This window comes from Berghia stephanieae, chromosome 2 (assembly GCF_034508935.2).
Source record: "Berghia stephanieae isolate SIO BIC M18660-M18661 chromosome 2, UCSD_Bste_1.3, whole genome shotgun sequence".
NCBI classification, from domain to species: Eukaryota; Metazoa; Mollusca; class Gastropoda; order Nudibranchia; family Aeolidiidae; genus Berghia; species Berghia stephanieae.
This window is the reverse complement of record NC_088361.1, coordinates 118,972,646-118,996,683: the sequence shown is the minus strand read 5'-3', so window position 1 is coordinate 118,996,683 and position 24,038 is coordinate 118,972,646. Positions and strand designations below refer to the sequence as shown.

The window sequence follows — 24,038 nt, the reverse complement described above, 5'->3', positions numbered from 1 at the left end:
AGATAGATAGATAGATAGATAGATAGATAGATAGGTTATTATAAATTTCCATCTATCTACCTCCCCATCTATCTATCTATCTATCTATCTATCTATCTATCTATCTATCTATCTATCTAGATAGATAGATAGATAGATAGATAGATAGATAGATAGATAGATAGATAGATAGATAGATAGATAGATAGATAGATAGATAGATAGATAGATAGATAGATAGATAGATAGATAGATGGAAATTTATAATAACCTATACCATTGTTAGGAACATAGAATGGAAATCTAATGGAAATTGTTATTCATTTCTCTATCACTCTATGTCATTCGTCACAGTCTAAATAATCTGTCCACAATGACTGCCTATAAGTGCTACAAACAACAACAAAAACCCCAATACCAACGCATTATGGCACCCAAGGGTAATCTAGTATTTAACGCTGTCAGACTGATCGCTGTGGTCCTTCGCAATTCATAATAGTACTCTTTCAATTATGGATGGGATTATGTATTCGTCTCTCTCTCTCTCTCTCTCTCTCTCTCTCTCTCTCTCTCTCTCTCTCTCTCTGCTCCCCCCCCCAACCCCCCACAAATCTCACACCTCTCACTCACTTTCTCTTCCCCACCCCTTTGTCCTTCCTCTTTTCCTCCATTTTGAGTTGACGTGTGCAAAAGCGCGTGTAAATACATACTCGCACACACATCTTTTGTATATCATTCATGCATGAACATATGTACTCTTTTGCAGACTATTATTTCATTTTGACAAGTGTTTTTTTAAAGAGTCAAACAAAGGAGCAAAAGTTTACTAACTTATTGGTCTTTGCCATACAAAAGTACCTGGCTACATTTTTAAAATGTTATGAGTGACGTGGGCATATTTACAGGTCTGATAAGCAAATGCATTTACGGAATTGATTTAACATTGTTGTAATGGGCAATATTTTGCGTCAGTTTGAGAGTATAATAATTTCCAGGACAACATTGAGCCATTTACAATTTGGATTATCAGACCTTCAATTAAGTACACGTCAATTACGACCTCAGCGAAAATAAGGGGAAAAAAAAATTAAATAAGAAAAAAAAAAAAGGAGTCTGTCGATTTTACGACATTCAGCACACACACTGAAGGACACAAGTGTGCTGGTTAACCAAACGTTACTTTTACCAAAATATTTATCGCATTCCTCTGAAAAAATCCCAACAACAACAACAACAACAGCAACAACAACAACAACAACAACAACAACAACAGCAACAACAACAACAAAACAACACTGTCTGGTTTTCGCAGCTTCGATTCTTTCAGCTAATATATCCCTTGTTGTATACAAAAACTAACACAGTTTTGTGCTACTATGTGCTGTGTGAACCTCGTGTATGTTTCCAGCCCCTATTTATTTGTGATGCCAATAACAACAGCAGCACCAAGTCATTGAACTCATTTGGATTGCTATTTCCTACTCGATCGCTGCTGACCATTGTTACGATAAGGATCGGTTGGTGTTTTATTTGTGCTTTTAATTAGAAACAACAATATGAGATTCGAGGATGATAAAATATTTGATAATCCTCGTAAAGAAAGATTACAAAAGGCTTTGTCGATTTATTTAGAAAAGAGTTCAGTCAGTGGGGTGTCATTTATAATTGGGACTAAGTATTTCGTGGTGAGGACTCTTTGGACCATTCTACTCATTATTGCATTGATTGGAATGACTATCCATCTGACACTGTAAGTACATCCTCCACCTCTTCACCCTCCTCCTCCGCCTCCTCCTCTTCCTCCTCCGTTTCCTCTTCCTCCTCGTCGTCGTCGTCATCGTCGTCCTCCTGCTCCTCCTCCTCCTCCTCCTCCTCCTCCTCCTTCTTCTTCTTCTTCTTCTTCTTCTTCTTCTTCTTCTTTTTCTCTTATCATTATCATTATTCAATTTTCAAGTATCGAAATCAGTTGTGTCTACTCCGTACACAGTCATTATTTTCTACAATTCTATTTCAATCGATATCAAACGAGACCAATAATATACTTGAACAGTTTTAGATGCAGTAATGATAATGCATTACACACTTTTTATATCCAAAGCCAAACTTTAAATATAGAAACACGATAAAGACAAACAGATTAGCAGATTATGGAACTCTTATAGGATTGGGTGTTCCAATTCGGACACCCAAAATTGGCTCTCTCAGCTCATCTGACTTCTAATAGGCACACACCGAGAGTAATTGTGAAAATAACTGTTGCATGTGATGCGAACACCATTGAACGAAACTTTTTGTCCATTATTAGACTTTATTTGTGTGTTTGCTTTAATTCATGAGACCTAACCACTTTTCCCAATTCGGAAACCGTTGTTCCAATTCTTACATCCCGTTGTGCCAATAGACTTCAACAGTCGTGACTTCACTTCCCTCGTAATGACGCATTGTAACTTAGTAACTGGTTCTAAATTATCGGAACAATGGCGGACGCCCTTATGAAATACTTCTCCGACGAGCATACAAGTGTATCCAAAGGAGAAAAGCATTATTAATCTGATCATGTTTTGACTTTTAGACATTTTGATCACATGACATGTGAAAAAGTTCTAGTCAACGTGAAGAATAAAAAGTACCGATTTTCTTTGTTTAGAACCACGTTGCTCGTTGCTGGGCGCTCGTGACATCAGACTACTGAGTCCTATTAAACGCGGAATGCGCTTCGTTGTATCCTCATACATCGATTATTGTGGATTTGGTTAATCTCATATCCAGATCGTAATCGAGGCCTTGCTTTAATGTGCCTTACAGGCCCTGCAACCTGTCACGTCTATACGTACATATATACATATATACATATACAATAATATATATATATATATATAAAGAGTGGATGAGATATTTTGTTATGATAACATGAATTATCACTTTCTGTTTATAACATGAGTTATCGATTTATGTTATTTTACAGGTTGTCTCTACTTACGGACAGGCGAAACACAATATTAATTATTACTCACTACACATACTAGTTTTAAATGGCATATATAAATAATAATACAATGTAAGTCCACCACTATAAGATGGATGTAGTTATTCCATACCCCTGTTCACACAATGTTTCCCGCTAAGTAGAATTTTGAGTACACCATTAGAGGATGTGGGTGATAGGAATGGGTGATAAAATGGGAGAGCGACTGATGTAGGCGGGTCTTTGTTTATATAGAATTATCACTGGAGTTAGTGAATCACAGAAACCAATGATGTTCCAAGATTCGTAAGTGCCAGGATTTGACTGGTGATTTTCTCGAGACCAATCATATTCTGCATACGTTGTGGAAGAGTACCAAATGTCATATGACCGACACCACTAGGTGATGGGTCATCTGCTACTACTCGCCATACAGACAGCCAAAATAGAGGTACCTACCATTACAGTACGCACTAAGTCTGAATGTCATATGTAATCCTAAGACACTTTTATTATGCCTGTTGACCACGGGGCGGTCAGTTCCACATGGCTCTCCCGCCTATCGGCTGGACGTTTATTACTGCAGTGCTAGGACTTCATATAGATGTCACTGCTGCAGTGTCATTCTCGTAGCTATAGCAGATGGCCTTCAAATTATGCGGAGGTAATGAAACAATAACGTATGGGCGACGCTGTGAGAATATATATTGAGTTATGTACAATCCTGGAAAAGTTAGGAACGATTTGATATAGATCGCTACACAACCATCACATGAATTACGTAGAAGCAAGATTCATAATATGTCATAGAAGTGGATTGCCAGAAAACATGTGAACCGAACATTTTTCTTTCCATAGCTTTCACATTCGTTGAACCAAACGGAAGTACTGGCCGAATTGGAATAACTGTTAAATAATCTTATCTTCATCAGATTATTCCTGCAGTACACGTCCTACCAAAAGGCATCATCAACAGACCTGCAATTTAGTACTCTACCTCTGCCAGCAGTAACGTTTTGTAATGTTAACCCAGTCCGAATGTCTCAAGTCCATCGTGCTTCGCCAGAGTTGGCTGGCTTAATTAACTCTTTCGACCCGGAACGCCCCCTTAACCCACCTGCAAGTGAACGTCCACCAGGGTTTAAGCTAAACAGCTCGTAAGTTATTGAATTAATGTCGAGTTTTCTCCTCCTCCTCCTCCTCCTCCTCCTCCTCCTCCTCCTCCTCCTCCTCCTCCTCCTCCTCCTCCTTCTTCTTCTTCTTCTTCTTCTTCTTCTTCTTCTTCTTCTTCTTAATCATCATCATCATCATCATCATCATCATCATCATCATCATCATCATCATCATCATCATCAACATCATCATCAGTAGCAGCAGGAGCAGCAGCAGCAGAGAGGGAATGGTGCATAAGTCCCTGCAACCCTGCCAGGTTTCTCCACCAGTAAGAGGAGGCAATGGGAGGTAGCGAATCGGCTTCGGTCGAGAACCTGCCTAACGGCAAACTCGTTTCATCAGTGGGAACTTTCCACCTGTCCAACATGTGCCCGTTGTCGTAACGAGCCCGAAAGCGCAGAGCATCTAGTTGATACGAAGCTTCCGGACGGTTTGCGACGGTGCACGAGTGCAGTAAAGAATTTGCTGATTGGGTGGATCGTCATAACATAGTGGTGTGAGCACCATTAGAAGCTGCTGCAACAGCAGCGGCAGTAGCAGCAGAAGTAGCAGCAAAAGCCGCAGCATTATCATCGTTATTTTGAACATCATAATCATTATCGGTGTCGCCGTCATCATCATTAGTATAAAAATCATCAATTACTCGCGGGGGACTTTATAACTTTGATTTGAGTATCCTTGTTTGATGGCAACTACTAATATGATTATTGGTTGACGTGCTTTATCTTTGATTGTATACTTTTCATTGATCTTTATTTTGTATTCGTATTTATTGCAGAAATGATGGAACAACGTATTCATCACTGAAAGACAACGACAACAACGACGGCGATTCATTCAAAACTGACGATGTAGGCAATCTGTTTGACAACTTTGATTTTGACTCCTTCCTGAATACAGATTGGGACGAAAGTCGTGCCGATGGCAGCGGTGGTGATAAATCTCGGCCAGGCAAGGGTGGTGGTGGTGGTGCCAAACCTGGTGGAAGTGATGGAACTTCTGGTAATGAAAAGAAAGGCAAAGTGAGTAAAGGGATTTGTAAATTATTGAAAAAAATAAAAATGAAATTCCCTTTGGGGAAATCTTTCTAGAAGAGACCCATGTAACACAGGCGCTAGCTACAGTTTCATGCTTACTTAATCATCGTCGAGCCATGATGCACATAAGGCATCTACCAAGGGCTTCCATTTTTGTCTATCGGCTGCATAGATACCGATAATAATCCAGGTTAGGCCAACCTTTGTTTTAGCTTTTTATCCATTGATCGTCTCCAGCTTTTTTGGTCTACCTCTCTGTCTTTTGCCAACACAACCAATCCATCCCCCGTTGCGTTCCAATTTGTAGCTATGCTCACTGTATCTGTTTTATCTCTCTGAGTTTCACTTAAATTTGTTGGCTAGAATATTCCTAAAATTGAAACCATTCCAATTTGTAGTGATTTTTGGTCGTAACGCCTCTTCTTCTGCTTCTGTTGTTAGGTTTTCGATATATACTCGTTCGCCATTTCTTGTCCACATATTCACTTCTTTGTCTTTCAAGGATATATTCTTTCGAGATTTGACCATTTAGTCATGGTGATTTTGTGTTCATAATCTTTTGTTTTATTTATTCCCCTTGTCTTATGTGCTCCCAAGATTCCTCTGAGATCAAGTTTTTTTGGGGCTCTTCCTATATTTAAAAAAAACTATGAGGGATGTTTTTTCCTGCACTTACATGACATTTTTAAAGGCATGTCTGTTTCTGTAATGCCTCTAACATTTCTTGACAGATTTGCTGAATTAACTGTTATTATATGTTTGGAGAAAAAAATATAATTACCCCTTCCGCCACGGCACCATCAGATACCGTTGTCTAGGCATTACAGGAAGGAATATAGATAATCCACAAAACATTATGTCTGATTCAACAGGAATCGCCCCTGTTGTCCGAAGTGAGCAAATTGGGAATTGATAATATTGTCCAATGAAAAAAGAACGAAATTGCTTGAAGCGGGGATACTTCGCCTACCCCCCCCCCCCCACCTCCACTCCCGTATTATTATATGATTGGATATTTAATTTTTGTATTTTGCATCCAACCGTCTTTTTGCTTTATTTTCCTTAGTTTCAATGCTAGTTTCTAAAATAATTTTTTTGTTCCTGCTAGTTTAGGACACATTATAAAGTGCTTTTAGTATATTTAGTAGAGAGTGCGCTAAATCAAAAATCTCAAAGCTTAATGACAACAGTTGGAACTTCGAACCCACCATAAATACCAGGCATATTCATAAATGTGACCTATATTATTCAACTAAGATCTGATACGTTAAGTCTCCATAGCTTTAATATTTATATGACTAGCCATTGCATCCTATTATCCCCATTGTATGGTGCATCAGCTATTACTTGTTATACATCGCATCAATAAAAGATTAACTTGTTCAGACAAATCTACATTCCATTTCAATCATGACATTTTCAGTAAGGTTCGTACATGTCATAGGGCATCCGGATGGCTTGAAAATGCTTTAGATGACCTCCGGACGGTTCTCCTGGGCCGCCGGACGGCAATTAGTAGGACCGAATGACGATGACTTCAAGCTGTTGCTGCAAGTCGAACGATGTTTGCTCGCAGCCTTCTCGATTTTTTGTGCAGAAGAATTTCTATTCCTATCTGCTTGATGCTATATGACTGATGTTGTTGAAGTCTATGGTTGATGGTAACCAGAGGTTGATCTTTGGCAATATTATATTGAGATCGTTTTTCAGTGTTATTGGCAATGAGTTGACTGGGCTTTTTTCGTGTTTGTCCCAAATTGTTCAAAGCAGAATGACATTGCTTTATTTGCGGGGTGAATTAGGTATTGAAAGTTGACTTTAAGGTCTGAATTATGAAAATTCATTTGAATTCATAACTTACTTCATTGAGAAGAATGGATATCGTTTATCAAACAATTTCAAACAGTCTCAAATTTTGTAATTCTTCTCGTTTTTACTTTAAATCAAATTTCTGGAATCTGGTTTAACTGGCATAATGACTAAATTGAGATGGTGGATGACAAGTCAATCGGTGGGGGCTGCCTGAAGCTAGGGATCGTAAACATACTAACGAAAAGGTAAAAATGGAAAGGCTTCGGATAGGAACAATACAGGCAATGGACATTTCGGGTACCAACCCTTCGTCAGTAAAAAAATAAGCAAAGGAAAGTTGAAAATAAATAAATAAAAATGTAGTAAGAATTGAAGCGTCTGTATTCCTAGGCGGATTCAGTTCTTTTTTTTTCGGTGGAGTATTTATGTTTTTATTGTTTGTTTTTTGTTGTTGTTGTTGTTGGCTGAAGAAGGATTTTGAGTCTGAAACGTTCCGTGTTTTGGTCTTTGGCTCTTTTTTTAAGCCGCTATATACATTTCTGTTCATTACTTTTTACAGTCCACAGCTTTTGGCAACCTAGTAGTATCACTTTGTATTATTCTGTACGATACACAAGCTTATTGATCAATTCCAGGACAACATGGGAGAAAAGGGAAAAGACCAAACGATGTCATCAGTTAGAAAATGTCACTCTGTATTCCAAATACTCTATGGTGCCGAATCGCTGTGAGTCAATTGTTGTCAAACGCAATTCTTTTTTTTTTTTTATGAAAAATAATAACAGTATGACCCACATTCTCAATTCTTTTATTATTTTTTAAAATTCAAATTTATGAAAAATAAGAACAATTAAATATGTCCCATATTCTCAAAACGGTATGAGTCTATGTGAGGATGAATAGGATCCTGAATGTAGAATGTGAATGTAGAATGGAAATTAAATGGAAAGAAGCACGAACTTAAAGGCTTTTGCTATGTAATAAATTATTAAATTTGAACTCCACTAGAACGAGTAGAAATCGACTTCAAATGTCATCATATTATCTGTGGCTATGAAGTAAATTTCAATCATTTTATTCGTCCCGACATAATACGGCTTTTAATTTTCAATTAACCTTAAACAGCAGTAACACAGATGAAACAAGACAAAGCATCACATTTAAGATACCTAACATGACACCTTGTCATAATGAAATGATCAGGAAAACGTTTTGCCTGCTCATATTATAAATAATGTTTTCAATTTAATTCAATTCAAAATGTTTTTATTGTCGGAATATATTCAATTTTTCAATTCAAAGGTTTGTTTTTTGCCAATATAACTCATACATGAATATAATAATATTTCAATCAATAAATCAAAGTATATAAATAAAAAATAAAGCAAAGCAAACTATAATATAATAATCATAATAATAATAATAATAATAATAATAATAATAATAATAATAATAATAATAATAATATAATAATAATAATAATAATAATAATAATAATAATTAATAATAATAATAGATATTATAGATAATTATAATATAATAATAATAATAATATATAATAATAATAAATAATAATATATAATAATAATTATAATAATATATTAATATATAATAAATCTATTCTAAAATGTAATAATATATTAATTAATAGATTAATTATATATATTCAATTCATTATATCCAATCATTATAACAATAATCATCATCATTCACATTATTATTATTCTATTATTATTATCATCATCATCATCACATCATCATATTATCTATTATATATTATATATTATTATATCTATTATTATATCATATTATATTATTAAATTACTATTATTTATTATTACTATTTTTATTTTATGGATACTTATATTTGGTATTAGTATTTGATAGATCGTATTTACGCATATACTGATGTAGCCGATTTGTCTATGGAACTACAATGTAGCGGATATTCATCGGCATGCCTTGCGGACAGCAAAACTGAGCTAGGGCGAGGTGACTTGCTCAAGCCACACATTGTAGCGGATATTCGAAATCGGTGCCTTTCGGACATGAAACCGCTCGACATTATACCGTGTTGAGATGATTGGTCACATTTATCCTTACTCAAAGTTCAATGACAAGCTGTCACTTCAACTAAAAGCATCAGGCTGACCCCAGCATTATAAAAGGAACAAAATTGACGACACTCAGCTCTTTGTTATTTTATTTAGTCAGCCACTTTAGGAGAATTACTCACTAAATGGTATCTATCAGACTATGAACATTATACACAGTGTTATATCCGGCCGGCGGATGTTGTGAGTATTTTATTTTAACCCTCTCCTTACTACCCATAGGAAAATCGTCACATTCGTTACGATGTAACCAACAATTTTCTCATTCTGATTTCTCTTGTACATCACGAAATTTAAAGAAAATCTTTGATTACAGCTATAAATACTAAACACTGTGTTGTAGAGCTCACTTGTTACTTTTTGTTTGAGTAAGAAATGTCTATTTTTGCGGGGGTGGGTGTGAATTTTTGGGGGGAATTCTAAAAATAGATGGGAAGGTCATAGAATCAATATCGTTTATAGACGATTTGTCATTTATGTTATGATTGATTTTTTTTGTGTGTTTTGGTCTGCTTCTACAGCCACACCCGAGAGAGAATGGGGCATCAACTCAGACATATGCATATTCATTGCGACGTAGTTGGCCGAAAATGCAAACCTGGGCAAGTTTGAACAATTTATATTTATTATCACAGCTCAAATTATACAATTAATAACTAATTGGCAACATACAAACACACACACACACACACGTATATATATATATATATATATATATATATATATATATATATATATGTATATATATATATATATATATATAATATATATATTTGGGGTTAACTTGGAAAGTTCCTTGCCACAAACTATCATCTGATCCAAAGGGTGGCAGGCATCGCTACTGTCCGTTTAACACTATAGATACTACGATAAACTTCCATAGGCCCACGGCTTTGTCGGGCTACCTTTCCCTGAGTCGAAACCTTGAGCTACACCTTAGTGACACACAATTGTATATGTATATGAAAGGTGCCAGACAAAGCAGGAAAGAAAAATACAAGGAAAAAAGCCATCTCAAAAAGTCTGTCGACCTCGACCGGGTATCGAACCTCAGACCTTCTGATTATCGGTCAGATGTGCTATCGGTTCCTACTCCTTAATTTCTAAATTTGATATTCACAATTGGATTCAGTAGTCTGATGTCACGCGCCCGGCAACGGCGGCCATCTTGGTTCTAAACAAAGAAAATCATTACTTTTTATTCTTCATGCTGGCTAGAACTTTTCATTCCCTTTTCATATGCCTTGTGATCAGAATGTGTAAAAGTCAAAACGTGATCAAATTGATGGGGTTTTTTTCCTCTGGATACGCGTTTAGGCTCGCCGGAGAAATATTTCATACGGCGTCCGCCATTGTTCCGATAGTTTAGAGCCAGTGTTACTAAGTTACCATACGTCATTAGGAAGGAAGTGACGTTACGACTGTTGAAGACTATTGTATACCTTATTATACAAATGTAAGATGCTTGCCTGGCTGGTGACAACGATTTTTCTGGAAAAGAAATACAGTAGCTACGAAGGCTGCCTCACGTTTAGCCCCGTGTTGGGACAACTCGTTAAGTATTTTGAACACATTTAATTGATATTATTTTATACGACACGCACACTATTACGTACCAATACACACACACACACACACACACAGAGAGAGAGAGGGAGAGAGAGAGAGAGAGAGAGAGAGAGAGAGAGAGAGAGAGAGAGAGAGAGAGAGAGAGATTTTTCCATGGATTTCTTCCACCAACGGTCGTTGATAAATGGATTACAACACAACCGCATTGCAAAATCTATTTACTTTCAGTTCCATCTAATGAATGTTATTGATAGCGCGATTAATCACTTTAAATGGAAAGAAAGGATGCCTTAAATTATTAATACTTCATCTTTGAATCAAGCGGTTTCCTCTCTCAATTAATTAATTTGAAATCGTACTGGAAAGAGAAAATAACTCATGGCGTGATAACCGACGCACACATGTCCATTAGCGTGAAATAGCGTAAAATGGAGAGGCTCCATGTAACGGTCTATTGATTAAACCAAAATGGTAGTAGAATTGTAGCACAAACCAGGAATTAAAAAAAAAGAATGTATAATAAGGTTACCACCTCAAAATCCACTTTCGGTAAAAAAAACAACAAAAAAAACAAACCTTTTCATCCATTGCTCCAATCCTATGGAACGCACTCAGTCCTCGGACAAAGTCCTGTGGAAATTTATCATCTTTCAGGAAATGTCTGAAGACTGAGTTGTTCCGTAAGGCTTTTTAAAAAAAATGAAATAGGTGTTGCTTAGATTTTGTTTATGTATTCATGCATGTAGATCTAGTGTCGTGATTTTTTTTTTTTGTTTTTGTTTTTGTTTTTTAATTCTAAAACATTTTTATTATGTAAAGCGCCGCAGAGCACGATTAACATGGATGTTTAGGCGCTATATAAATTCATTATTTACTATTTACTAAGTAAGAACCATTTTTTGTCGTTGAAATACTATGTCATTGGACTGGGCTTGTATTTTTGGCTGACAGGCTTTCAGACAAATAGAGACATGCTCACGCACTTGAAGTCAAGGATTGATGCAATGATTTTAAATTATATCAACCCGATTCAGCTACTGATGCCACTCCAACAATTGCACAACAAACATCATCTGGACGATTGTCTGATACTAGTCATGAAACCTTAGTTTTAAAATGGAACACTGTTCCACTCTTCTTTATCGTATTAGACTTCATCTTTATGAGTATGCGGTGGTCACTTTTGTAGAGAATTTTTTTTCACCGATGTTCCATGTCGGACACGACGTTGGAGATCATGGTTCGCCAGCTCTCTCTCTCATCTGCGAGTTTCGCACATTGATTTATGGGGCTTCCTACGTACGCTGCGACATTTCCAAGCCAGCTTGTCCTTCTTCGTCCTCGACCACGCTTGCCTTCTATCTTTCCCTCTGCAATGGTCTTCTGTAGTGAGTCGTGCCTTCTGATGTGGCCGAAATATCGGGTTATCTTCTTTCTAATAGTTGAAATGATCGTTGTTGATGTTATTCCTAAAGTTTGGAGTACTTGATGATTTGATTTCTTTTCCCTCCAGGATACCCTTGCAATTCTTCTATAGGTCCACATCTCAAATGCTCTGAGTTAGTTTTCTAGTGTCTTTGTCAGAGACCATGTTTCACATCCATAAAGTAGTGTTGACCAAATGTAGCATTTTGCCAGACGTGTTTTTGTGATAAGTGATAGGTCGTGAGATGTGGTTAGGGAATGCATTTTTGAAAATTTACTCTTAGCCAATGCAATTCGTCTGATGATTTCTGCATCGCATTTTCCTTCTTCTGCCAATAATGCTCCTAGATATTGGAATGACTTTACTTGCTCTATGATCTTTCCATCTATTTCAATTGATATTTTCCCATTGTTTTTTCTCTTGCTAAATAGCATTGTCTTTGTTTTTTTTTCACATTCATGAGCAGGCCAAACTTTTCACTTTCAGTTTTGACTATATCTACAATGGCTTGTAGATCTTGTTCAGTTTCTGCTATAAGCACTGTATCATCAGCATAACGGAGATTATTAATATTCACTCCCCCGACATTAAGACCAGGCAGGTGTTCCACGTTCCTGAATATTATGTCGAGAATTAAATATCAATAAAATGTTTGATTTGTTTAATATAATAATACGTTTTCTATCGACCGGCCACCACTTTACATGACAAGAGAGTGGTCACGCACGTGAACTTACTCTATAAAGAAATTTATTAAGGAAATAGAGAAATTTGGCTCGTGTTCGTCCAAGAAGATCGCATTTACTATGATAAAGAATGAATAACATAAATTTTACCCTCACTTATTTTCGACAACAATAAAGTTAGATTTATTATGATTAAAAGTATATACGTTTATTGAGTTTTAAAAGCCACTGTAAAACATCATCAGGGAATAACCAAATGAAGAAACGGCTACAGATCAGAGAATAGATTAATTATTCGATGAAATAAATGAGTAGATGAGATAAATATCATCAATATATATGTATCTAATGTTTTGCTTTATCAAATGACAGTCACTTCAAGCGTGTTTCCTCAAGCGCCTTTGGAAATTGTTATACCCTGCAGTACGACCAGTTTCTTGTTTCAAACGACGGCCCGTCTTCAGGTCAGAGAATTCTATTATAATTATATATAAAGAACCAGCTTTGCCATTGAGTATTGAGATTGATAAGGTCGACCCATGCATCATCATCATCATCATCATCATCATCATCATCATCATCATCATCATCATCATCATCATCATCTTCATCATCATCATCATCATCATCATCATCATCATCATCATCAGTATGAATATCAGCAGCATTAGCAGATTCATCATAAACTTGTGAGCCTCAAGAAAACCAACTGACTCAAAATACTAAATAATTATAGTCGGTTTCAAAATTCATGATCACACTCTTTGGCTCGTATCTTTTTCACCGTCTGATAAATGTCGTTGTAATTCGACACACTGGCTTCGATTGCACTAAGAGATGAAGTGAGTAGAAAAGTGCCAGAAGACAATAGAGAATAAAAAATTTTCGCGGCGGTGATGGGGGTTTGAACCTTATTGGTACGACAACTCCTCCTGGCCGGTGAGAGCGTGACTCTAACGTATGAGCTATCCACGATCCCCAAAAAAATCGTATCAAACTCAGGTCATTACTAGAGCTCTCTCTCACCGACTACTGGAGATCGCGGGTCCAACACACACAACCTCCTCGAAATACTCTTCGATTGCACTTCACCTTACTATAGTCAGATTTTAATAAGTGGGGCATTTTTTTCATTTTTCTCAACTGTCCATCAATGCACAGCTGCACAAAATTGTATGAGCCTCTGAATCAATTTGTCTGAATTCAAAAAATTGTTTTCATCAATTTTAAAACAATAGGAAAGGATTTCGCTTAGTACAGCTAGACGTCTACATCAAAATCAAATACTGGTAAGGATCACAAATCGTAGATGTACAGAATCAAAATTATGAATTTTGCGCTTATCCATTTTGAAGGAATTTGTTAAATGGAATGTTCGATTAATTGAAACTTCTATGATGTATAGATAGAATGAAGTTGACGTCATTCGTGTCCTTGTTATTGTTTGTTGCCATCTACGTTTATGAGTAATTCTCACTTAACTGTGTTATCCAGACTATAAAAATTCATGGTAACACAGAATTTTGTGTGCTGGTCCGTTATACTTCTGGGTGGCAATGTTGTGAGCTTCTTTGCCAAGGGCATACTATCCATATACAGAATTTATATATGAAGGAATTGGCAATCCTTAACTATTAGAAATCGACATTTTATAACTATCAATACCCATTATTGATGCATACAAATGAAAGTGAACATTACTACGTGCTTACAGCATATTTTTGATTGCACAATTTTGAGAAATAGCTTGTGTTTATGCCAAAGAGGATTACATAAATTTGATATAGACTGGTCAAAAGTATAAAATCTCTAATTTTATGGTAGCGGTCTTAGAGTATTTTCTAATAGGTTTAAAGAAGAAAGTTTTTATTGATATGACATCAATACGGTCCAAAATCTAGATCTATATTCAGTTAAGACAAATTTATTTAGAGACACACATTTTTACAACTTTTGATAGAGGGACCGCTTCGAAAAGAAACCCACAGAAAAATACGCGCTATTATTTTATTTAAAAATCTGACTAGATCTAGATTAATAATTTTTTGCACAAACAATTGGTTCAAAAGTTAGCCTTTTAACGATTTATAAAATTCAAGCTCGCTGCCTTGCATCCTAAAATAGTATCTAGATTTGCCATATATGTTTTAAACAATACGCAACACTATTCGAGAGAAACAGATCGAAATTTATGCTCATGTATTTTTGAAACGGTCTATAAAAATGAAATATGAATTGCTATCCAATAGGCTTAGATCTCACCCTGTACCTACAAAGACACGAATACATCAAGGCCTTCACGCCGTCCACCGGAATCCAAGTTGTTGTTCACGAGCCCGGTACCATCCCATTCCCCGAAGACGAGGGATTCTCTGTGGCCGCAGGCACCCATACGGTGGTGGGACTCAAGATGGTAAGCTTGGTGGAAATGACATTTATTTATTAGCACGGTATAGATAGTATGCGCTTGGCTAAGAAGTTCGCAACATTGCCATCCGGAAGTATAACGGACCAACACACAAAACTGTGTGTAACCTTGAACGTTTATAGTCTGATGGCAAAAAGCAATAACAAAGACCCGAGTGACGTCAACTTCAAACTATCTATACCTACCATGTTCGTTGGCTCAGTGGTATGGTCTCTCGTCTTGTCGCAAACGTCAAGCAATGTTAAGCGGGATTAGTGGCTTGATGTTTGACAGTGGTCGTGGAAAATTCTGGTCCCGATGTTGTGTCCTTTTGTAAGGTACTTTACAGTCATTTACCCTACTCAACTCGGGTGTTGATGAAGACCTGGCAGTGACTGATTTTATAAGAGTTTTTGTACGAATAGGAATATTTGTATTAATTATGAAAGCTGGGGGGATGTTGAGCGTATGAGTGAAAAAACTTCTTTACGGCATTGTGTCATGGGTTACACACACATTAGTCTAATGTACTTTACCGTAGCCATCGTTATTTATAGCCTGACACTGAAATCCAAAAGGACTAGCAGTTTGACGTCATTATTGAATACAACTCACGATTTGTTTTCTTTTGTGTCAAAAGACTGGCATTTTGACGTCATTTTTTGGTCAGTTCAGCGTGGCCTTCGTAGAGTTATGGCCTGATACTTACCAAAAAATGATGTCAAAATGCCAGTCTTTTGCCTCAAAAGAAAACAAATCGTGAGTTGTATTCAATAGTTCAACCAATGAAATAACTTTTCCATGAGCTCTACTAACGACAACTCACTAGGCGGTGCAAAAACCAAATGATGACGTCAAACCGCCAGTCCTTTTGGATTTCAGTATCGGGCTATTATAAAAATAAAAAAAATTTAAAAAATTGAGCTTTTATATAGCACAATACCCACTAAACGTGCTCAAAGCGCTTTACAACATAACGATGGCTACGTTGTCAGGCCATAACTTTACGAAGGCCACGACTTTACCGAGAAGAACGCTCTTGGCCCCATCAAGTCTTTTAGTACTTAATTGTTTTCGATTCTGTGAGTTCGAATAACATGTGAGTATGAGTGATAACATTCTGCTTATATATATATATATATATATATATATATATATATATATATATATATATATATATATATATATTTGTTCTCCCATTTTGTTATTTTAATGATAAATAGACAATATCAGTCAGCGACCAAGATCAAAAGATTGAAAAACAACGTCTTAATATATCAAATAAAATTTAAATTTGTCAAAGATTTCTGACAATGATGGTGACTATGATGATAGTGGTGATGATGATGATGATGATGATGATGATGCTGATGATGATGATGATGATGATGATGATGATGATGATGATGATGATGATGATGATGATCATGATGATGATGATGATGATGATGATGATGATGATGATAACTTTATTTTAACAGCAAGATATATCACGGTTAGGGGATCCCCATGGCGACTGTTCCGACGTTGGACACTTCAAAGAAAAGTACGGTGTTGCCTACACCCGACAGGTACGCACATACGAAAAGGGTTTCAGTGAAACTCGAGTCACAACTGCTTGACTGTGTTCTTTGTGAAATCTGTTAAGTCTGCTGGGTTTTTGTTGTTGTTTTTGCTGGGGTTTTTTGTGTGTGTGTGTGTGTGGGGGGGGGGGGGGGGGTTAAAACAATTTTTGTAAACATAGGAATGGGAGACATCCTAAATTTGTAATTTTGTGTTCATATGCTTATTAAAATTATATATTTATCTATTTCATTTTTAAAATAAAATAGATATAGTAGATAGATAAGATGATAGATAAATAAATGATTGAACCTTACTATTATAATCATTAAGAGATGGAAAGAATTATAGTTGGAAAGGAATTCAACCTCTTTGCTATATCACAGTGATTTAAAACATTTATATATATATATAATTATATATTGTACTTCTATATATAGATATAAATGGTTTTTCCCGCCACACAGACATGTCAGAAACTTTGTCAAGCAACACAAGTCATAGAAAATTGCAGCTGCTCCGGCGTTCGAGATATTACCCTGTCAAAAATACTCAACGTTACAGATGATGTAAGACCTTGTCGGTCTAGAGAAGGTAATTTTTGTGATCAGTTGTCTGAATCTGGTCTTATGTTAGGGTAGAATCTGAGCTTGAAAATTAAATTTACAGAAACATCATTTAGTAATTATTGTTCTCCTTACTAGAATCATATTTATCTAATTTTGTTTCATGATCTAGACTTTTGGCTGTGTTCACTCTCACTCAATCCTCTCTGGGCCTGCTGGCACTTGAGGAGATGCAAGGGATCTCCACCTGGTCCTGTCAGCTGCTATTCTTGGGGCCATCTCGCGGGACAGACCTCTCTATTTTAGGTCCCTCTCTACGGCACGTCTCCAAGTCTCCTTGGGGCGGCCTCGCTTCCTCTTTCATTGGGGTGTCCATCGCAGAGCCTTTCTTTTCAGCGTTTCATCAGGTCTGCGACAGACATGCCCCTACCATTGCCACCTTCTCCTTTTAATGAGACTCTCCAGAGACTCCACTTCAGCTCTCGATCTCAGGTTGAGTTCGATGTGAACTTATTAGCAGATCTGATAATCCAAATTGTTTTGGGCTCATCATATAACGTTTCCTTTTCAATCCTATACTATACAAGATTGAGGTGATGGGTCACATATCTATCAATATGAGTCGATTCTTTTTCCAGAGAGAAGCTGTGTCTCAAAAATACAACATATGGACAAAAGTAGCTGCAACTGCAACAATCCTTGCAAGTAAGTGTAGTTGAAAACGGAAGACTCCTGATACCTCTGTGGTCGCGACATGCTGTAGATAACAATGGCAACTGTTTTGTCATGTTCTGCAAAGTCTATAGTATCAAAATAAAGTCTGATCTTTTAAATAGCGAAATATCCACTAAACGTGCTCAACGCGCTATATAAGGGGATCCTAGCAAACATCAACATTTAACATGCAGAACGAGACATGACGCCTGTTAGGCAATATAATAATTTTCGGACATAGACAACACTGTTAACGCCCAGGTACTCATTTTACATCTGAGTACGGTGAGAGAATGTGAGAAAGGAGTCTATTTCCAAGGACTCTGTCCCGCTCGGAACTCGAACCCAGCACCTTCCGATCTGAAGGCGAGTGTCGCACCACTTATAAGAGAGATAATCTTGGTGACATCAGTGAAGTGTTGAGTGGTAACAGATTTATAAATACTTGCAACCAAATCGACTCATTTTCAATTATGACGTGAAATTACCTGTACATTGGCGTATAATGCTTGTACTACATGGTGCCTAACAGTCGATGTAAACAGTTTGATATGGAAGTTTGGTTTCAATCACTTAATCGGGGGAAAAGCCTAATCTTAATTGAACTGAAAAACTGTTGCAAGTCAGATTGTATTTTCGATTTTTAAATTCGTTCCCTTCAACGTATTCAGTCAAAATATCGGATTTCAAATTTTTGTTGAAGACCTACGATTTTGTTTCCTTGCCATTTTGGCTACCTACAATATTTTTAGCGCCACAATCGCAACATTCTATTTCCTTCTTATGAGATTGGTATATCTTAAAGGTGTCTTTTTACGGCACTGGGACCAACTTACGGTTTTCTTTTTATCTCCACCATCACCATGGCAACCTACATTGTCTTCTTTCGTCACTGGCAAATTTCATAACAGTAAATTACAATTGATGATGACGATGATGATGATGACGACGATGATAATGATGATGATGATGATGATGATGATGATGATGATGATGATGCTGCTGCTGCTGCTGCTGATGATGATGATGATGATGATGTTGATGATGATGATGATGATTATATTGCTCCTTTATTATAGAGAAAAGAAGTATGTAAAGACCATATCATCAAGACCCTGGCCAAATAAAGAATATGCTGTAAGTAAACTATGCTAGCGACATAATTGTTAATGTTTTGTCACTTTAAATTTCAAGCATGACTTCTGAAAAATAACCCTGTTTAACGATCATTTGACTCTGTTCACTTTAACTTTGATATTCATTGAATATATGAATCTAAATATAATATTGCAATAAAATTATCGATCTCTATATGTTTTTCGGAAATGTCAATGTCACAAAATCAATTTAAAGCTGGCATTGACAAAAGACGTCTTAAGGGGTTTAAAACAAGTATAAAGACAATAGGGAATGAGATTAGCAGAAGAGTAGCGTCCCTTGATTGGACGTCACCTTACAGAGAGAACGTCAAAATGGTTTTGCGCATGCGTCTCTCTCGACCTCGCTTTCGGTGAAGTGTCTCATACCGCACAAGCAACAGGACGTTCTCTCTCTAATAACTTTTCAGATCGTGACTTCCAATCAAGGGAAGCTACTCTTCCGCTAATCTCATTCCCTATACTGTAACGCCACATAATTTTGCATGTAGTTTTTTAAATACGTTTACATAGATTTTCCCTTGCAACCCGCGCCTTAGGCTGTAAACTGAGGGCATTCACTTTCTACTCCGGTCCGTCTTTCTCTCCATTTGACATTTCCTCTCAGTCGGTCTTTTGTTTTATCATAGCAAAGTGAGTGCAACTCACTCGTTTTCCTTGCTGAACCTTACAGTTACAGGAATCGAACGCGAAGGTTTTATCTCGGAATTAAAATTTCTTCCTAACAACAAAATGAAACAACACGGTGTTTCTTTGTTATTGCGTTTAGAACACCGTTGGATGATTAGTTCTTACCAAAGAGCGTGTAGGTAACGATTGTTATGTTACCAAGAGCTCTCACTTCCCGCTTTTGGTGAAGCCAAGCATCTTCCGTCTTCTACTCGTATTTTCTTCATTGTATCAGTAAGCCTAGCGCGCATGATACACGCGGAGCACACCCACCTCGCTGTCTCGCCTGGCACGCGACAATAGCATTGCGGTTAAGAGAACTGAGAGCTCTTGGTAACTACGTTACCCTACACACTCTTTGTTCTTACTAAAGAAATGTTTGAATAGTAATATAAACGTTTTAGGTTACACTTACTTTGTTTGCAGGTATGCTTCATGAGTTTGTTGTGAGTAAATTACAGAAATGTATCGCGTCTATGACCGTCGCCATCGTTAACGTATATAGCCTGACACTAGAACCCTCTTGGATTTATAGTTTGACGTCATTTTTTAGTTTTGTGCAGCGTCTCGTGAGTCGTCGTAAGAAGAGCCGTAGCCATCGTTAACATAATATAGCCTGACGCTAGAACCCTCTAGGACTGGCAGTTTGACGTCATTTTTTTAGTTTTGTGCAGCGTCTCGTGAGTCGTCGTTAGTAGAGGTCGAGGAAACAAGTGATTCCATTGGTGAACTATTGAATACAACTCACAATTTGTTTTCTTTTGCGGCCAAAGACTTGTCTTTTGACGTAATATTCTGGTCAGTGTCAGGCTATAAGTTAACGATGACTACGCTATGACATGACACACTAATTATTATCGAACAGGAGGGGAAATTGAATGCACTCAGTTTACAGCTTATTATTAGTGTATTGAAAAAACACATTAAAAATTATCAGAAAATTCGTCCTTCAAATATCGATCGATTAAAATTACCTTTATCTTGAGAAAAAACTCTTAAAACTGGGACTTAAGTGAAGACCTAAGTTTAAGAGCTTTCGGCAAAATGAGCGCGTTTTAATCGATTCATAATATTTGAAGGTCAAAATTTTATATACTTGTATTTGTTTCTCTGAGTATGACAATACAGTAGCTTCAGTTTCAATAGAAAAATCAAAGCAAATATGAATTTTGTAGTTTATATTTTGCTCTCAAATCTCATGTCATTTGTTCAGAAAGTGTATGTTAGCCATGTCTGTGCAAGACAGAAATATGACTTTGATTTGGATTGCAGGGAGTTGAAACAGAAACAAGGCGAGGAACTGAGGTAGGAACGCGGTATTCAAGGGAAACAATTAAACGTATTTAGTCAAAGATAATCAAGACTTTTTAAGAGTTGTGCCTCCTTCATATTAACCTGTTAACCAGTTAACTGCCGTACTCTGGAAAAAAATGTCTTTAAAAATTTGTCCAGAAAACTCGTCCTTCAAATATTAATGGATTTAAATAACCGTCATCTTGGCAGAAACTCTCAAACTTGGGAAGCCTGCAATCAATTCCCAGGTTTGAAAGTTTTTGCAAAGATGACGAGCCATTTAAATCCGTTGATATTAGGACGAGTTTTTTGGTCAACATTTTAAATGCAAGTTGTTTTTTTTTTCCCCAGATTACGACATTTAACTGTTTAAAATGGATTAGACTATGAGCCCAATTTCTTAAATTCATTGAGATTTTCATATCAGCTATTATATTTCAAATACGTATTTGTGTCTACCATGAATACAACGTTACTTTGTTAATTTGTTTCGTTAGGGTTTTTATTTCTTTCTCAACTTCAAACAAAAAGTAAGATCATGGTGCACAAACAAGCTTTAGTGAAACTGGAAAAGGGCCCTATAGCTTATTGTGAGTACATCATGTTATGAAACAAGTGTACTCAATTAATTTGCCTGCTTCCCCCCTCCTTTCCAATTAAAAAAAAAACCCCTCTTGTTCATCAACAGTGTTTAGATAGCTGGTTTCGAGTACGGTAAGGCGGCAAGCGCTTTCCAACCGCCCAGTACAGCATTCTATCCATTTGATGACAAGCAATTAGTGTAGGTTGCATTCGTGTTCTTGAAGATGCCTTTTATTCAAAGATGACGAAATAGGAATCGATTGAGGGCTAGATTACTGATTTCTTACACTCCTGCGTTTTGGAATTCGAACATTGTTCCTAACGATATTGCTGTTATTAAGACAACTTTTCAGTTTTCAAACATTTTTCTACTTCCTGAAATATAAAAATAAACTGTCCAAAGCCTACTCAAATTTAATTGTGGTGTGCCTGTCATTGCATAATAAACAATTCTTTCATCTCTTTGTATTTATTAAACGAGTTGTTTTTATCGTTTCCAATAACACAACGAGCTTGGGAGTGTGTGTTATTGTACGATAAAAATATAACGAGTTTCATAAATACAAAAAATGAATGAATACGTTTATTCCATCCCTCCAAATAAGATTATTAGATATTCTGTTAACGAATGGTATGGTATTATAATTATACTTCTATTCACCATGGTTTGTATCTTTCTCCATATGCTTGAATGACAATTTGACCCAAAAACAAAAGTGTTGGATTTGTATTCATGCGCACCAAACGATTATTTTTAATTACCAATCAGCTTCTTTAGCAGCAAATTTCACACCAATAAAAATATCCGCAAATATTCTGCAATCGTTGAATACATTTTTTATTCAACGCCTTCGAATCATCATTCAACGAATACGTAGAACTAAGAAATGATAGGGTTTTCCAATGAAAGGGGTGGAATAGTATACAATTCTTACACTCTTGTTTTTTGGAATTCCGGACATGTTCCCAAACGCTGCACGAGCTTGCGAGTGCGCGTTGGGAACAAGGTTCGAATTCCAAAACGCAGGAGTGTAAGAAATCATTAATCTACCCCTCAATCGATGCCTATTTCGTCATCTTTGAATAAAAGACATCTTCAAAAACATTTAAATGATAGATCTACTTCTTTTTAAAGAGTCCTGACTTTTACTGAAATTTAACGATTTATAATCTGACGTCACAAATTATTATTGTAAACATGAAATCATTACGCGTTACTATTTAGGGAGAGGGGTGGATTAATATATGTATTATATGCAATTACTAAAAGCAAATTGAAAATCAGGTATGTTTTTATCTAACATTTTGTCTGTATCCAGTATAGTGTTTGTACTTTTCGTTCCAGGCAAGAGTTCCTGAAGCTTTCTATTTATTACGAGGACTTAAATTATGAACAACTAAGGGAGCTGCCGAGTTACAAGGTAAAATGACACGAAAAGAAAAATTTAAGAATAACATTAACACATATTATCATTGCCGTCAAACATGTAAATGTGATTATTTTTCAGTTTCTAGAGTTTTGTGAATAATTATTTCTATTTTGTCCTGACTAATTTGCTAATTTTGGAAAAATGATCTCCTTTCGGACTAAACTAACAAGTTTTTAAAAAAATATTGGAGAAAGTGATCAAAATGGAACATAAGAAAGGTTAAAAGGGGGAAAATTCACCCATAAAGTAGTGCCACACAAACAAAATGGCCGATCAGCGATATCGACAAAATAAGTTAAAAATAGGGTCCAACGATATTTGAAAAGTTAGTCCCAGGTTTAAGAGTTTTTGCCAAGATGAAGGTCATTTTAATGGATCGATATTTAAATTTGAAGAACGATTTTTCAAACCAAAATTTGTATTCCATATCATTGTCAGAATACAACACTTTAACCGTACAGGACTTTATTCATTATAGGCTGCCATTATTCGGCCGTACGGTCGGAACATTTGTCTCATTATTCGGCCGTACGGTCGAATAATCACTTTGTTCATTATATCAAGTTCAGACAGGAAGTCTCAATTCGTTTTACAGCATTTGTCGCATTGGCGTGATTGTCTAACTACTTTTTCTTTTCAGTTGGTTCAGTTGTTGTGTGATGTCGGCGGGTCAATCGGACTTTGGATTGGATTGTCTCTTCTAAGTCTATGTGAAGTCATACATCTCGTTACCAACCTTATCATCTCAGCGTGTTGTCATGGAATTAAAAGCCGATGCAAAACACAAAAAGACAATGAGGATGAGGAAAGGATCTCATCTGAAATCCCTCTTTCGTAGAATGATTCATTATTGATGGTTTCTATTTTGACGAATAAATATTTCTTAAATAAAAAAA

General features: G+C 36.4%; 1 protein-coding gene across 2 annotated transcripts in view; it reads left to right on the top strand.

Moving 5' to 3' along the window:
• Window positions 1–24,038, top strand: part of LOC144966414 (degenerin mec-10-like) — a 24,235-nt gene extending 197 nt beyond the window's left edge. Inside the window, exons 1-14 of one of the 2 annotated variants that reach the window (XM_078902836.1) lie at window positions 714–1,729; window positions 3,877–4,101; window positions 4,896–5,139; window positions 7,602–7,693; window positions 9,602–9,682; window positions 13,134–13,225; window positions 15,011–15,174; window positions 16,650–16,739; window positions 17,199–17,325; window positions 17,936–18,002; window positions 19,091–19,148; window positions 21,051–21,142; window positions 23,058–23,133; window positions 23,783–24,038. In XM_078902836.1, coding sequence (XP_078758962.1) covers window positions 1,536–1,729; window positions 3,877–4,101; window positions 4,896–5,139; window positions 7,602–7,693; window positions 9,602–9,682; window positions 13,134–13,225; window positions 15,011–15,174; window positions 16,650–16,739; window positions 17,199–17,325; window positions 17,936–18,002; window positions 19,091–19,148; window positions 21,051–21,142; window positions 23,058–23,133; window positions 23,783–23,980 — 1,800 coding nt within the window. In that variant the 5' untranslated portion in view covers window positions 714–1,535 and the 3' untranslated portion in view covers window positions 23,981–24,038. Of the gene's footprint in view, window positions 1–713; window positions 1,730–3,876; window positions 4,102–4,895; window positions 5,140–7,601; window positions 7,694–9,601; window positions 9,683–13,133; window positions 13,226–15,010; window positions 15,175–16,649; window positions 16,740–17,198; window positions 17,326–17,935; window positions 18,003–19,090; window positions 19,149–21,050; window positions 21,143–23,057; window positions 23,134–23,782 lie in introns of those variants that run through there. The other variant, XM_078902837.1, reaches the window with a different exon arrangement.